At 44.8% G+C, this 16,244-nt stretch overlaps 1 protein-coding gene across 3 annotated transcripts in view; it reads right to left on the bottom strand.

Moving 5' to 3' along the window:
• EIF5B (eukaryotic translation initiation factor 5B) overlaps positions 1-16,244 on the bottom strand; it is a 58,719-nt gene that overhangs the window by 41,083 nt on the left and 1,392 nt on the right. For all 3 annotated transcript variants that reach the window (XM_068268202.1, XM_068268201.1, XM_068268203.1), the window contains exons 2-3: positions 1,890-2,006; positions 806-887 (exon numbers count right to left, since the gene is read on the bottom strand). In XM_068268202.1, coding sequence (XP_068124303.1) covers positions 806-887; positions 1,890-2,006 — 199 coding nt within the window. The remainder of the gene's footprint in view (positions 1-805; positions 888-1,889; positions 2,007-16,244) is intronic.

Below are 16,244 nucleotides of genomic sequence, written 5' to 3'. Positions count from 1 at the left end.
GCGTGCTGCCGTGAGGCACATTTTGGAACGCGGAAGGAGCCCGACCTGGCCGCCGGCCTGGCCAGGTCGGGTCGGCCACCGGCAGCTTGCGGAGCGGCGCCGAGGGCACCTCCTGCCTGCCAGGGGCTGGAGGAAGCCCCAGGTAAGTTGATGCGGATTTTTTTTTTTTTTTTAACAGTCCCTGAACCTTCCCTTTAAGCAGAGAACCAAGACCTAGCATTTAACACAAGCAGAAAAGCCCAACTGGACTGCTATTAGGACTGAGCCACACTGAGCGCATTTTGATCCACTGCAGTTTTAAAAACATGCTCCAATTGACCTGCAATAAAAATCACTGTAAAATCGAGGCAAAATAGCAATTTAAAAAATTAATTGTGGCAATTTTGCAGCGATTTTAATCAGGGCTGTGGAGTCGGTACAAAAATCATCCGACTCCTCAGTTTATGAAACCTCCAACTCCAGATACCCAAAATTGTGCAGACTCCGACTACTCTCTCCACAGCCCTGATTTAATGTAAGTCAATGGGAGTGTGTTTTTAAAAATGCAAACGCATTGCTGACGGATTGAAAAAGTGCTCTGCAGTGTGGCTCAACCCTTAGATGGCAAAACACTGCAGGAGTGGCCTGGGTCACATCAGACCATAGTGAGGGTTGCTGGTTGGAGAATTAGCATTTCTCCTTTTGCATTTACATGCAAGGCCGTCTATTCTTTTATGCAATAATCTGCACTACCGACGCGCACACACACAATTCACTATCACTGATGTAGACAACTAGAGTTACAGAACTCAATAAAACAGCTTACTTTTACTACAGTGTCTTTATTGCTTTTTCCGCCTTGAGTTTCCAAAGATAGCTCTTCCAACTCTTTCAGAATATCCTCCTCACTGCAAAGAAATATTAGAAAAGACAATTTGGGTTAAGCACAACCAAATTTTAAAAATGTATAAAATTTTACCTATTTTTATGCAAATGGGACAAAAATGTTCTGAATACAAAAACAGCCTAATGTATGAAAAGTGACCGTGACCCTTTAACCACTTCAGAACCATAGTCTTACACCTCCCTAGTAACCAGGCTATTTTTTAAATTCAGGCCACTGCAGCTTTAAGGGATCACTGCAGGGCCGTACAACTCACCACCCCCCCCCCTTTTCTGCCCACCAACAAAGCTTTCTGTTGGTGGGCTCTGACAGCGGTTTCACCATCTAACAGTCTCCTAGCGCCTCTGTCTATTTACATTACACAGCATTGCGATCTACAGCAGCGCTGTACTGGGGACAGCCGTGTCACTCGGCTGCCGTTGGGAGACTGATTACGGAGCAGAGCTTCGTCATTCAAGTGGTGATGCGCGATCCCCTGAATCCTCCGCCCCCAGAACTTAACGCCAATTGCCGTTACGTGGTCCTGGAGGAGCCTTAGCGTTCACGCCAATTGGCGTGAGGCGGTCTTCAGGTAGTTAAGCTGAACAGAAACAAAAATGCCTCATATAAACGCTAGATGAAACTCAAACAAGGTCAGCGATAACTCCTCTACAAAGAAGCCAGCATGTGTACAGCAACCCCCAAGTGACTGCCAATAGCACTGCTCTCTCCGCTTACTCTGCCCGTAGGGTGACGTCACACAACCGTGCCACTCCTCCCCCCACCTCCGACAAAGGAACAGAACAGGTCTCTAGCCAGCAGGCTAGAGGTATGTCTGTTAGCCTCGGCCAGCCATGTCACCCAACCAACGCCATACACTGAATAAAAGCCAGCACTGACTGAAGCTTTTACAGGAGCTGCTTTGTAGTGAGTGGGGTCACTGGAAACATAAAATGTATGTTTAAGTGCATAGAAATTATATAAGAGTGGGATCTGAGTCTTTGAAATGTGCAGTTGAATTACTTACTCAAACTCTTGCTTTTTCTTGTCTTTCTTTTTTTTCCCTTTGGCCTTTTGGTCCTTGGAAGATCCAGCTCCCTCTATCTCTGCAGCAAGGGCATCAAGGTCAATGTCGTCCTTGCCACTTTTAAAAGGTAAAAAATAAACAGAATTTCAGTTTCAGGTATAATAATAATAATAATAATAATAATACAAAACATACAGCCAATTTACCTACTGACATTTCTTTCTCAAAATACATACAGGTAAATGCCTGTTCATAGCATCATATTAATAAGTTTAAATATGTATTGTCAGTTTTCAAAGATTTTTCTTATACAGTAGTACTGTACTATACGCTACATACGCACTCCCTGCATAGCTGTTGTGAATCCACTGAGAATGTTGTGCACATTGCATGCAGAGATGTTCTCTATCCCCTGTAAACCTGGTTCAGATTGTGCATAAAGAATGTTTGACAGAGGAAGATACCCTCATTCCCCTGCAGAGTACCTGCACATCACTCTTAGATGTACCCACAGTTAGACTGACTAGGGCCTGATCAATGTTCTTTGTTCCCATCTGTACATGTATTCCTACCAAAGGATAGCTTTGGCAGTGGCAGTGAAGAAATGCCTTTTATGTTACATACCTTCAATCAACAAAATTGCTATACACAAATTAGAGTAGTCAAAATAATCAGATGATTTTTGTACCGACTCCACAGCCCTGTTGGTACGGCAATTTGAAGAGGAACATTTTAAGATCTAATACAACCGCTATGACAACATGCTATTGGATTTCAGCTTTTTTTATGTAGAATACAATAAACTGTAAAGTGTAACTACTTTATAGACAATATTATAACCTATTAAAGTCATTGAGAATCATTCCAGAAAAAAAAAAAAAAAAAAAGAAAGATACCTACCTAACGAGAGGGAAGGGTCCTATAAAGCCTTCCATCACCGCCCCAGTGCCCTCGGTGCAGCCCTAGCTTCCAAGTTTGAATCCTACGCCGTGGGGTACTTCAGAAGTTTGCGGGAGACGAGTCACCCCGAAGACAGGCGGCTCCATACTGTGCACAAGCAAGAGAGGGCGATCGATCAGTATGGAGCCGCCCGTCTTCGGGTGCACTCAGGCTTCCGAAAGCCTCCCTTCGGTGGCGGCGACAGCAGCATTTGACCAAATTGGTCAAATACGTTGGGGGAGCCAGCGCTGGAACAGGGAACGGGAGAGGAGCTGGAAGGCTCTATAGGACCCAGAGCCTTTCCTACCCTTAGGTAAGCATCTGTTTTTTTATTTCCAGGAACGATTCCCATTGACTTTAAAAAAAAAGACAATGACGCTGGTGTGTTTTCAGATTATAATCACTGAATTCCTGCACTTGTCGCTATGTGATCTCTCTGGGCATCTACTGCTTACACTTTACAGACCTCTTTTATATATGTCTCTAGAGACAAGTTCAAATGAAATTAATATACATTGATAGAACTACTTAATTCAGTCTTTTTGTAGCAAAAAACAAAAAATATGGGTGGCATATTTATTATTTGGCAAACAAACTGATTTTGCTGTGATGTAAAACACGTTAAAGTATTATTAAAACACTAAACAGTCGGCTGAAATATATCCACTATAAAATTTCACATCTAAATACTAAACATTCTCATGTCAAAAGATAAACACACCGTGAGGTCAGTAACCTAGAACAGGCACACCACTCCTCCCACATTCAACAAAACGAACTGCAATCAATACCAGAAGATAGATTTGAATGCTCCCCAACCACAACATTTACAGTTTTTAACAAACTAAATATCAATAAGGAAGCAAAATTAAAATAAAAGAAATGAGAAAACATTACTAATTAACCAGTGGTAATAGCAGCTAGTAGTTACATAAAGAGGGAACCTCCTGTAGAGCCCTTCACAGAACTCCAGCTCCTGATCTGTCCTGTTCTTCTATCAGCCACTAAAACAAAGGACAGCCCATCTCCTCTCCTTATATAGCTTAGCAGAAGGTTGCAAGAGATTGAGTCAGCCACAGGGTACTTCCCAACCTACCAGTTTAACACATTGTTTGCTGTATTGCAAAGATATTTATCTGATTTTAGAAAAAATAGTTACAATAAAGTCCGATCGACACAATACGATTCTTTGTGCGATTCAATTACTATTCTATTTACGATCCGATTAAATCCGACATGTCCAATAGGGATTCGATTTGCCATTGCAAAACAATGGCAAATCGAATTGAATCAAATCCCGATCGGACATGTCGGATATAATCTGATCGTAAATAGAATCATAATCGAATCGCACAATGAATCGTATCGTGTAGATGGGGCTTTAAGAGTTTAAAATCTGATAAAAAACAGTTTATAATACTGTGACAGAATGACTTACTACATACTACTTTCAAAATTAAAGGTATACAGAAAAACAAACCCTAGACTAGTGCTGATCGCAATGGGTAATTTCATGACATTTAGCATCATTTTCGCAATTCCGATTCCATGGATATTCTTGATTTTGCGTAATTTTGGCAAGTTATGCAATATTGAGTGTGGATATTAAAAAAAACACAATATTTGCATGGATACATGCGAAAAAGCATTTTGCATAAATGCACTGAAGTCTATTGGCATGGGAAAGTTACGGTATATTCTTACAAAATTATGACTCATTGCAAAATTCCACATCATGATTACAAATTTGCGTGACCTCTGGTGCACATGTGCCACTAGTGCACAGGATCAGCTTGTATGGAGCCAGCAGTATGGAGGCCACGGCAGTTATGCACAGTGGTAAGCGGTCTGTGTCCCAGCTGCAACAGAAGAGGAGCGCAGTGCCAGGAGGAGAGGATCGCGGAGGATGCAGGACCCGGAGTCCGTGGCGGCAGGAGAAGGTATCGTATACCGGTAGCTTCCCTGCGCACTCTGCATAGCTATATTCCTCATCTTTGGAATATAAGACACTCCAACTTTTCTCCCCAAGTTTTGTGGGAGAAGTGGTGCATCTTATATTCTGAAAAATACGGTACTTAAAGGAAACCTGAGATTATTGAAGCATGAGCGTTTATACCAGGGCTGTGGAGTCGATAAAACTCCACAGACTCCAACTCCTCAGGTTAGGATTCCACCGACTCCGACTCCTCTAATTTGCATATTACAATCTTGTTGATTGAAAGTATGTAGCATGAAATGCATCTCTTAAAGGGGAACTTCAGCCTAAAAAAAACATACTGTCATTAAGTTACATTAGTTATGTTAATTAGAATTGATAGGTAATATAATCTCTTACCCACCCTGTTTTAAAAGAACAGGCACATGTTTGTGATTCATGGGGGCTGCCATCTTTGTCATGGGGGCAGCCATCTCTTTGGTTGAAAGGAGGTGACAGGGAGCAGGAGACACAGTTCCAACTGTCCTGTGTCCTGATCACCCCTCCCAGCTGCACACACTAGGCTTCAAATGTCAAATTCAAAATGTGAAAGAAATTTTTTGCACCAAAACAGCAGAACGAGAACAACAACATCAGAAATCCCATGATGCTTTGCACAGTATCAGGGGGAAAATGCCCGGGCAGTTTTCTTCTGTGCAGCTAAAAATGAGGCTTGTATAAGAGAAACAAAGTTCTGATGCTGTGAAACTGTTAAAGAAACACCAGGCCTTTTCAGTGCTGCTGAGTCGATTTTTAGTCTGGAGGTTCACTTTAACCTCCCTGGCAGTACGCAGTTTCAGAGGCTGTGTCCGCGGGAGGATTTTTTTAAAAATAAAAAGTAATTTATATGCTTTAGCTAGCACTTCGCTAGCTAACTATGCCCCCCAAGCCCCGCGGGCACCTAACTAAACTCCCCGATCGCCGGCGGCAATATTTACCCCTCTGCGATCCCGCGAGAACCGCAACGTCTCCATTCAGCTTCACTCGTCGCTATGGCGACGATCGGACATGACATCGAAGTCATGCGCAGTCCCGATCCTCCCCATAGCGAAGCCAGGAGCTGATTGGGAGGCTGCGCCATCGCATAATCCCTGGAGGGTACGTATTACGCCGGTGATCGGGGGAGAGCGGAGGGACTTGGGGGGGGCATAGTTAGCTAGCCAAGTGCTAGCTTAAGCATTTAAGTCACATTTTATTAAAAAAAAAATCCTCCCGGGGACATGTGATCCTCTCCGGCGGCTAGCCCGAACGTAGGTCTGGCTTACCGCCAGGGAGTTTAAACTGAACCAGAGATGAAGCACCCTCATGTATTTTACCATTTAGATCAGTGGGAACAAGAAAACACCAACCTTGCGCTCTGTTTCATTTTTCACTGCTCAGCCTGCTTCTAATCAGCCCTGATAAAATCCCAACTGAGCATTCAGTCTGGCTTTGCTCAGGAATCATTAAAGCTGAGTCATTATAGCAGAGCGACAAGGGGGCAGGCTTGGGCTTGAAAAGACATCAGAGAAGACAGCTATAATGATTCCTGAGCAAAGCCAGGCTGAATGCTCAGTCAGGGATTTATTCTTACAGCATAGATGTTATTTAGTGTATATATAAGAGATTCCTGTGTACACCTTATATATACAGTCACAATCAGATATGTATATCTGACTTTAAAAATATGGGGACTGCTTTATTGAAGCAGCAAAGTAACTATTTTTTTTATTGGTTTATTTCATTTTTGTGGACTAAGCAGAGCTTTTACTGTATATATACACATTATTTAAGATGACTATTATCTGAGAAATAGAACATTTTATCATTTCATCTATTTGTCATTTTATCTATTTTAAAGAGAACCCGAGGTGGGTTTGAAGAATATACAGAGGCTGGATCTGCCTATACAGCCCAGCCTCTGTTGCTATCCCAACCCCCCCTATAGTCCCCCTGCACTCTGCAATCCCTCATAAATCACAGCCATGCTGCTGACAAACAGCTTGTCAGAGCTGGCTGTGTTTATCTCTATAGTGTCAGTCTGCTGCTCTCCCCGCCTCCTGCAGAACTCCAGTCCCCGCCTGCATCCCTTCCCTCCATGCTGATTGGAGGGAAGGGACGGGGGCAGGGACCGGAGCTATGCAGGAGGCGGGGGAGCAGCTGAGACTGACACTACAGATGTAAACACAGCCTCACACCATGGCTGTGATTAATGAGGTATTGCAGAGTGCAGGGGGACCTTAGTGGGGTTTGGGATAGCAACAGAGGCTGGGCTGTATAGGCAGATCCAGCCTCTATATGCAGATAACATTCTTTAAACACACCTCGGGTTCTCTTTAATTACAGTTTAAATTCATTAGGAGTCGGAGCATTTTTTCCCGTCTCCAGGTACCCAAAAATTCCTCCGACTGACTCCAAAGCCCTGGTTTATACATACCAGAGGCTTCCTCAAGCCCCTTGTAGGCTGTGGGCTTCCTTGCCATTCTCCTGGGCAGGTCCGTTCTTCCATAAGTCAGTTCTGGTAGATGCAGACTACTGTGCATGCTTGGCTGTGGCCCTGTACGTCCTTGGTCATGCTCTCATGGCCGTAAGTGTCCTGCGACTGCCTCGTTACGGTGAACTGCACACAGGAGCATGATCGGGGTGGGGGGTATTTTTTGGGAGTGAGCGCGGGACCGCGCATGAGCAGTGGAGCAGAGCGCGACTGAGTAATTTTCCAGAGAAGACTGCAGTAGAAAAAAGCAGCCTGGGAGGACAGCAGGGGAGCCCATGGCCTGGAGGAAGCCCCAGGTATGTATAAATGATTGTGCTTTTATCATCTCAGGTACACTTTGAAAAGGTTAGTTAAAAAGTAACTGTTAGGCTAAAATAGCTAATTTATACCTCTATTCTCCTGTGTTAAACAGTTTAGAAGGAAGCCAAAAAGGCAATACTGAAGTAAAAAATCTCTCTTACTTTGTTGTTGGCTGAATAGCAATCCTCTTTATCCCCAAGCTCCTAAGGAGGCCGCATAACAGATACTGCAGAGCATGCTGGGGCTGCTTCTTCTCCCTACTGCCCTCCCTGGTCCTCCCCTCTCCCCTTCATTTCCCTATCCCGCCCTAATTATTTACTGCAGCCTACTTGGATGCTTACCTCCTTCCCCATCCACGCAATTGTTTTTATCTGCCTTTATTTTTGTATCTTTGGAGTGGATTGTAATGACACCACGATCGCATGCACCTCCCCCCCCGGTGAATGACATCACGATTGCCCGCACCAAAGACCCCCCACCCCCCCCCCCCCGCGGATGACAGCACGATCACACGAACCCCCCCCCCACGAATGACATCACGATCACCCGCCCCCCCCGAATGACATTGCGATCGCACGCAGCCCCCCCCTCCCGCGAATGACACCACGATTGCCCGCACAACCGACCCACCCGCAAATGACATCACGATCGCCTGCACCCTCCGACCCCCCCCCCCCCCCCGAATGACATCACGATCGCCCGCAGTCCCCCAATCACCCCCGCGGATGACATCACGATTGCCCGCACCCATCCCCCCTGCGAATGACATCACGATCGCCATCACCCCTCTTCCCACCCCCCCCCCCCCGCAAATGACATCACGATCGCCCACAGCCCCCCCAACGAATGACATCACGATCGCATGCACAACCCCCCCACACGAATGACATCACGATCGCCCGCAACACTGCCCCCCCCCCCGCGAATGACATCACGGTCAACACACCCCGCGAATGACAGCACGATCGCCCGCACGCCGTGCCCCACCCGCGGATGACATCACGATCGCCAGCACCCCCCCCCCCCCCGGATGACAGCCTGGTCGCACGCAAACCCCCCTCCGTGGCGGACAAGACGATCGCACGCAACCCCCCCGGGACAGCGCGATCGCCCGCACCAGTCCCCCACCCACACTGACAGCACGATCGCCCGCAAAACCACCCCCCCCCACCTGACGCACCCGCCCCCCACGAATGACAGCATGGTCGCACGCACGCACCCCCCCCCCCCACCGCCACTGACAACACGATCGACGCGACTGAGCGCAATTGCCCGCACCAGTCCCCCACCCACCCAGACTGACAGCACGATCGCCCGCAAACCCCCCCTTCCCCCCCACAGACTGACAACGTGATCGTCCGGGCCCCCGCCCCCCAAAATGACAGCGGGATCACACGCAACTCCCTACCTGACATGATCGCTCCACCCCCGCTGAGTGCCAGACAATATGCCCCTGTTAGACCAGAGGCAGGTGGGAGTGTCTGAGGGCTGGGACTTGGGAGGGCTAAAGAATATTCAATCAGGAAGCAGGGTAAGGGAAGATATTACATCACAATTGGCTTCAGACAAGACAGTCAAAGATAGAACCTGCCATGAACTGTCAGGAGCATCAATCTCTGCAAATACTATATAAAAATTCTGGGAAATCCAAACGTGGACAGTGAAATGCATATGTAATGTAAGTACAGCCAATATTTAGCTACTGATATATGTGTTTTTTTTTCTCTGAGACCTTATACCTAACAGCTCCTCTTTAAAGAGACACTGAAGCGAAAAAAAAACTATGATATTATGATTTGTATGTGTAGTACAGCTAAGAAATAAAACATTAAGATCAGATACAACACTCTAATTGTTTCCAGTACAGGAAGAGTTAAGAAACTCCAGTTGTTATCTCTATACAAAAAAGCCATAATCTCTACGACTTTCAAAGTCGTGGAGAGGGCTGTTTTCTGACTTTTATTATCTCAACTGTTAGTTAACTATTTTCTTTTTCCTCTGGCAGAGGAGAGGTCATTAGTTCACAGACTGCTCTGAAAGAATCATTTTGAATGCTGAGTGGTGTGTAATCTGCACATATTAGAGAATGATGCAATGTTAGAAAAAACACTATATATCTGAAAATAAAAATATGAGAATATTTTCTTTGCTGCTAATCTTCTAGTAATTATTCATAGTACACAACCAATTCATTATATCATATATTTTTTTTCGCATCAGTGTCTCTTTAACCAGATAATCATATTAGAGTTGTGTATAAAAACAGACCAGCATTAAGTCTTCCTATACATGGGATATTTAGGTTAGTGATCTCTCTATATACAGCAGAGTCTTAAACGCAAATCAATTAAAGCTGGCCACTAACGGTCCAATGTCTAGCAAAAAATCGTTCGAGCGATCAGAAATTCTGATCGGACGAAAAATCGTTCACTATACCATCAACTAACCAATCATTGCTTCCTATCACGACCACCAAGAAAATCCAAATTTTCGTTCAATGAAAATTCATTCGGGCGACATTTTTTTCACTCGTTCATAATCGATTGTGTCCACCAATGGAGATTATTTACAACCAATCCAATCAGAAATTCTGATCGCTCGAACGATTTTTCGCTAGAAATTGGACCGTTAGTGGCCAGCTTTAGCCTAATTTGGAGCATATGTTGAAGGCCAGACCCCTCTTGTGTTTGCCCTGTTTTGTATCACAATGTGGGATTTTTAGGAGGTTAGCATCCATTGAATCACATAATATGCCTACCACTTTAAAGAGAATCTGTATTGTTAAAATCGCACAAAAGTAAACATACCAGTGCGTTAGGGGATACCTCCTATTCCGCTCTGTCACAATTTCGCCGCTCCCCGCCGCTTTAAAAGTGGTCAAAAACAGTTTTAAAAAGTTTGTTTATAAACAAACTAAATGGCCACCAAAGATGGAAGTAGGTTGATGTACAGTATGTCCACACATAGAAAATACATCCATACACAAGCAGGCTGTATACAGCCTTCCTTTTGAATCTCAATAGATCATTTGTGTGTTTACCCCCTGCAGTTCTCATCCACTGAAGAGTGACAGGCTGATTGTTTCTTCCTGCAGACAGCTCTGCCCAATGTCTGTAATTCCTCAGCATGTAACAGCCCAGGCAGCTCCTTTCACAGCCTAACAGAGGATGATTTATCCAGCTTGTAAGAGCTAACAGATCAACAACACTGAAGAGTTGGCAGCCTTCCAGACACAGGGCGACAAATCCGACAGGGGAAAAATAAGTTCATTTATTACAGAGACGGTGATAGTAGAAAGTGCTGCAGTAAGCCAGAGCACATTAGAATAGGTTTAGGAACCTGTAGTATGGTAGAAAACAGGATGAAATTTTTGTTAGAGTCTCTTTAAAGAGAACCCGAGGACAGTTAAGAATGCTATTAGGACACAGAGGCTGGTTCTGCATGCAATGACCAGCCTCTGTTACTAGACTGACCAGCCTCTGTTACATAAATCATTGGTTTGTGTATAAAGCATCCATTTTTTGTTTTTAATGAAGAAAATAACTATCATCCATGTAATCCAAAAGAATGCTTCTGGTATACCAAAATCTAATTTATAATGGGAGTTAAAAAGGAAGGTTTACATACTACATAAAGTATTGTGTTGACTAAAGAAGCCGTGCAATAATTACACAGACCTCAGCAAAATCACCATTCACACACAGCATGCTGAGCAAGAAAAACAATAACTGCACACAATAAGGGTGGGCCTACAACAGGGAGAATGGCTTTCCCTTGTTGCACACATAATGATGTGACAAGCACACCTTACCACCCAAGCTATAACTATTAAAGACAATTATATATACCAAACTCTGCTAAAGGAAACTTGTCAGAACAGCTGAGGCTCTCATATGGCTCTGGAGAATACCACTAGCAGACTAGGCACTGATGAGCCAGATGTTGCTACTAAACCACAGTGCTTTAAATACAGTGACTGAAGCCCCTTTTCCACAGACAGCTGAACTGTGTGCTTGTTAGGCAGTACAGCCTCCACGCTGCCGGCCACGAGTGCCTTTTGGCTGCAGTACATGCAGCTGCATGGCACTTGTAACCAGGGCTGTGGAGTTGGGGCAATTTTGGGCACCCGGAGTCGGAGTCATTGATTTCATAAACTAAGGAGTCGGATGATTTATGTACAAAATTCACAGCCCTGTTACGTATTAGACTACGGAATCGGAGTAATTTTGGGTACCCGGAGTCGTCATTTCATAAACTGAGGAGTCGGAAGATTTTTGTACTGACTCCACAGCCCTGCTTTTAACACCACACATCATCTTTTGAAGCACAGTGGCAGCACAAAAATCATGACTTCTTGTATCTGAGCAGTGCCAGACATACTGAGCACAGATTTTCACACAGTGCAATGCTATGGGCCGGCAATCTACCACTACTCCTCTGCAGCTTCTAACCAGGGCTGTGGAGTTGAGGTTGGAGTCAGAGTCGAGGGGTCGGAGCAATTTTGGGTACCTGGAGTCGGAGTTGATGATTTCATAAACTGAGGAGTCGGGAGTCTGAGTCGGATGATTTTGTACAAAATCCACAGGCCTGGTAAGTATTAGACTAAGGAGTCGGAGTCGAGGAGTCGGAGCCTTTTTGGGTATCCGGAGTCGGAGGTTTCATAAACTGAGGAGTCGGAAGATTTTTGTACCAACTCCACAGCCCTGCTTCCAACTAACCAAAATTTTCTCTCCATTTGTAATTTCAAATGATTTGTTGGCAAAAATGATGATCGATGCAGCATGTTGTGCCAGAAGGTTTGATCAGTAATCAAGTCTGCCAGGGAAAAATTAGGGATGTATGGCTTACTGTATTTGACTGGCAGGAAACATAGCACCCTCACCAGCTTTCTAGAGAATCACTCAAAAGTTTGACTAAATGCTGCTTCACTTTATAATTCAGAAAAATCAAAGGACACAATACATGTTCTTGCTTTGATCCTCTCTATATGTAGGGAAGACAAAATTAGCTAAAGCAGTCCTCAGCAGCACAGCCGTGGCCACAATGGTAACAAGGCTGTGTAAATGGAAGGAAATTCATTATCTGTTCCATTTATGACAAGAAAACAGGCACAGCCCATCCCTAATCCCTATCTGTTGATCAGGCAAGCTAGGCACTATCTTGGAAGACCAGTAGTGGCAAATGGCACACACAAGCTGATTGTTTCATCACAGCTTAACCCTCCTGGCGGTTTGTCAAAATCCACCAGGGGGCAGCAAAGCCATTTAAAAAAAAAAAAAAAAATGTCTTTCATGTAGCGAGACAAGGTCTCCGATCCACCCCACAGCGCTGCCTGGCACTGATTGGCCAGGCAGCGCACGGGGTCTGGGGGGGCGGCTGCGGCGCGACGGATAGCGGCAGATCGGCGGCGATCAGATTGCACACGCAGCTAGCTAAGTGCTAGCTGCGTGTAGCAAAAAAAAAAAAAAATTATGCAAATCGGCCCAGCCGGGCCTTCCGGCGGCATAGCCCGAGCTCAGCTCGGGCTTACCGCCAGGAAGGTTAAACTAACCCTGAAACGGGTAAAAATTATTTAAAAATAAAATTATGATGTCCCTGCAAATGAAAACTATAATTGAATATCACTGTCAGTTCCTCTCAGAAGCTCACCATTTTCTTCTTACGATTCCTTCCAGTTTTTGGAGGTTTTGTCAGAACTGAAAGAAATCAGTTTCTGTCAGTTATAACTGAAAGGACAACTGATGAGCATGGTAATGTCTATGTTTCCCTATGGTTTAAGTGGGCTATATTATGGTTTAACGGTGTGCTGGCCAGGAAGCCGTTAAAGGGAACCTAAACTGAGAAGGATAGGGATTTTTCCTCTTAAAATAATACCAGTTGCCTGACTCCCCTGCTGATCCTGTGTCTCTAATACTTTCAGCCACAGCCCCTCAACAAGCATGGAGATCAGGTGATCTGACTGAAGTCAGACTGGATTAGCTGCATGCTTGTTTCAGGTGTGTGATTCAACCACCACTACGGCCAAAGAGATCAGCAGGAGTGCCAGGCAACTGGTATTGTTTAAAAGGAAACATCCATATCCCTCTCAGTTAAGGTTCCCTTTAAGGGGTACAGGCCATTTTCAGAATGGAGAATTCCACTGATCACAGACCATAATTCTCTTTACCCCTTCCGCTCTACACCAGTTCATCTTGTGCCACGCTGTCAGCCTCCCCCAATAGCAAGAGAAGGGCCACTAGCTTATAGGCTAGTGAAACATCTGCAACAGAGCTCTCCCCCAAACTATCACCCAAGGGAATGAGCCCTAACTCCTGTGGGCAGCCGGAATTGAATGTGTACGCACCTCCAGAACAATGCCAAAAGTAATAGCAGGAACCTAGTGAGCAGAACAAGCACCCAGTCATGAATATCTGAGTCACATTATCTCTGTGAGACTGACTCTCAAGGCTCTTACATACGTCCAACATGCACACAACCAACACAACAAACCACACAACCTGTATGTCCACACGACCTGTATGTTCACACGCCTAGATGACTAAACAACCAACTCAATTAACTGCACACGCAAGAAGAATGAAGGACTACACATTCAAAACAAGTACAAGTCTTTCAAGCAACTTGTATACACGCACCAACTGCATATTAGACCAACATAGATCCGACAGTTGGATCGGGCAAACCGCCTGTTATCAGTTGCTCGTCAAGCAACACATGTCCGTTTATCGTCCAACAGATTAAAGTCCAGTGATATTTAACCTGCAGGTTGGTCCGTATGTACTTAGCTTCAGTAAAACTGCATGTGAATGTCGCAGAGATTAGCAACAGATAGTGTTCCAAAGTAAGCATATACTGTGCAATGGTTCCTACAGATTAAAAGGATTCAATAAAAACAATGAAGAAAACACAAGTGAATAAAAAACTAGGAATTGCTCAATTTTTTAATATGATAAAAAATCGATTAAATACTGTCCTTACACAAATTTACCACAGTATATGCCCATAGCAGTGGAAGAAAACATCCATTGCCAGGGGCAACAGGAATACCAAAAAAATAGTAAAGAATGCATGCTATGGTCTGTTTGGATGGCATTACATTTCCTGCATTTTTGGCAGGTTGTGAGTTATATCTATGTGGGAGGTGGAGCTGTATTTCTGAATGGCCCTGTGGCAATGATAGGTTGGTATTTTGCTTATGGTCTTTGACCTGGCCAACGAGTCTTCCAGTCATCAGTTAGCTCCCTCTTGTTTTGGTAAAGATGAGGTAATTGGCTATGTGTTCCTTGGCCTGTGATTGGTCACTGCAATGTGGCAAATATTCTACTGCCGTAGTAATACCGTGTAGCAGACTTCTACGAAGGCGGCCGGAGGCAGCGGATGGACATCTGTTCAAAGCACCAGGTATTTGAAAAGTTTTTTGCTCTTGCTTGTTCAATAAAAGTTTTTTTTGTTTTCATTTTTTCATTAAAATACTGGTCATGGGGGAATGTAGGCAGAGTTTTCTCTGATTCTGCAGTTCACCATTCGGACCCGCAGTGACGTGTGTGACTGATTGGTCAGTTGCCTTACTTTAAACTGATTGGTTGTGTGTGTTATGCAGGGATACACGGTACGTTTCTGTACCGTGTATCGAGCAGCTGATCCGGCCAGCTGCTAATATTCAGCTGGTCCGATCACACTGCTCGACCCCCGCCCGCTCGATCCCTGCCGGCGGACAACGGCAGGGAATCGAGCAGCTGATAAGGAGCGCCGGCGGGGACGAGCGGTAATTGATCCGAGCGGGGATCGATCCGGCGGCTAATCGCCGGATTGACCCGTGTATTCCCAGCATAAGGCCTGAAACCCACTGGCAGCGCATTCCAAGCACCAGTGATTTATAAAGCTCTTGCTAATGCAATGCTATGGGAGATTTTTATAAAATCACATCGTTCAAGTGGGATCATACACATAGCATTACATTAGCAAGAGCTTTTCAAATAACAAGCGCTCAGGGCTCTTTCACATTCAAGGTCATTTCCAGCGTTTTCACGCAAACTCAATACTTTGCGTTAACCAAGGTAAGAAGGTAAGATGAAAGTCCATACTTTCACTTTAGCTTTCACACCCGACGCTGCGCTTCGGTCTGCTGCGGTTTGATGCACCCGGGAGCTTTTAATTGTCTGGAGCCGGTGGTTCCCCGTCAGGTGAATTGCTACCGCTGCTGACTGCATCGCACTGCAACATCCCAACGACAAGCCACAGGCCATATACTGCGTGCAGGAGAACGGCTCCTGCACACATTGTAAGATGTGAAAGAGCCCTCAGAAAAAGCTTAACAATGTGCTGCTAGTATGCCAGCATGGCTGTCTATTTAGATCAGTTTTTCAGCTTGACAGAGCATAGAGATAACAGGCTGTCACTGAGAAACTACTTCCAAATATACATTTGCCTTTCTACAAATGTTAGAACCTGTCCCACATTTGGTCAGGATTCCTGATTTCTACTCATGTGTATCAGACTACCAGCAATCTTCCATGTGAAATACAATTTCATGAATACAGTATTTACTTCTAAGGATGACGAGAAGCATGGACAGTAAAAATACACTTTCAGATTTCACCAAAATCTTACTAGCGGTCCTGCAATGTGCCCTGATGTATGCAACAAATCTTAGAGGAACCTGCATACA

The sequence above is a fragment of the Hyperolius riggenbachi genome, chromosome 2 (genome assembly GCF_040937935.1).
Source record: "Hyperolius riggenbachi isolate aHypRig1 chromosome 2, aHypRig1.pri, whole genome shotgun sequence".
Lineage (NCBI taxonomy): Eukaryota > Metazoa > Chordata > Amphibia > Anura > Hyperoliidae > Hyperolius > Hyperolius riggenbachi.
Note: the sequence above shows the minus strand (reverse complement) of the source record. Positions and strands in the feature narration are given on the sequence as shown.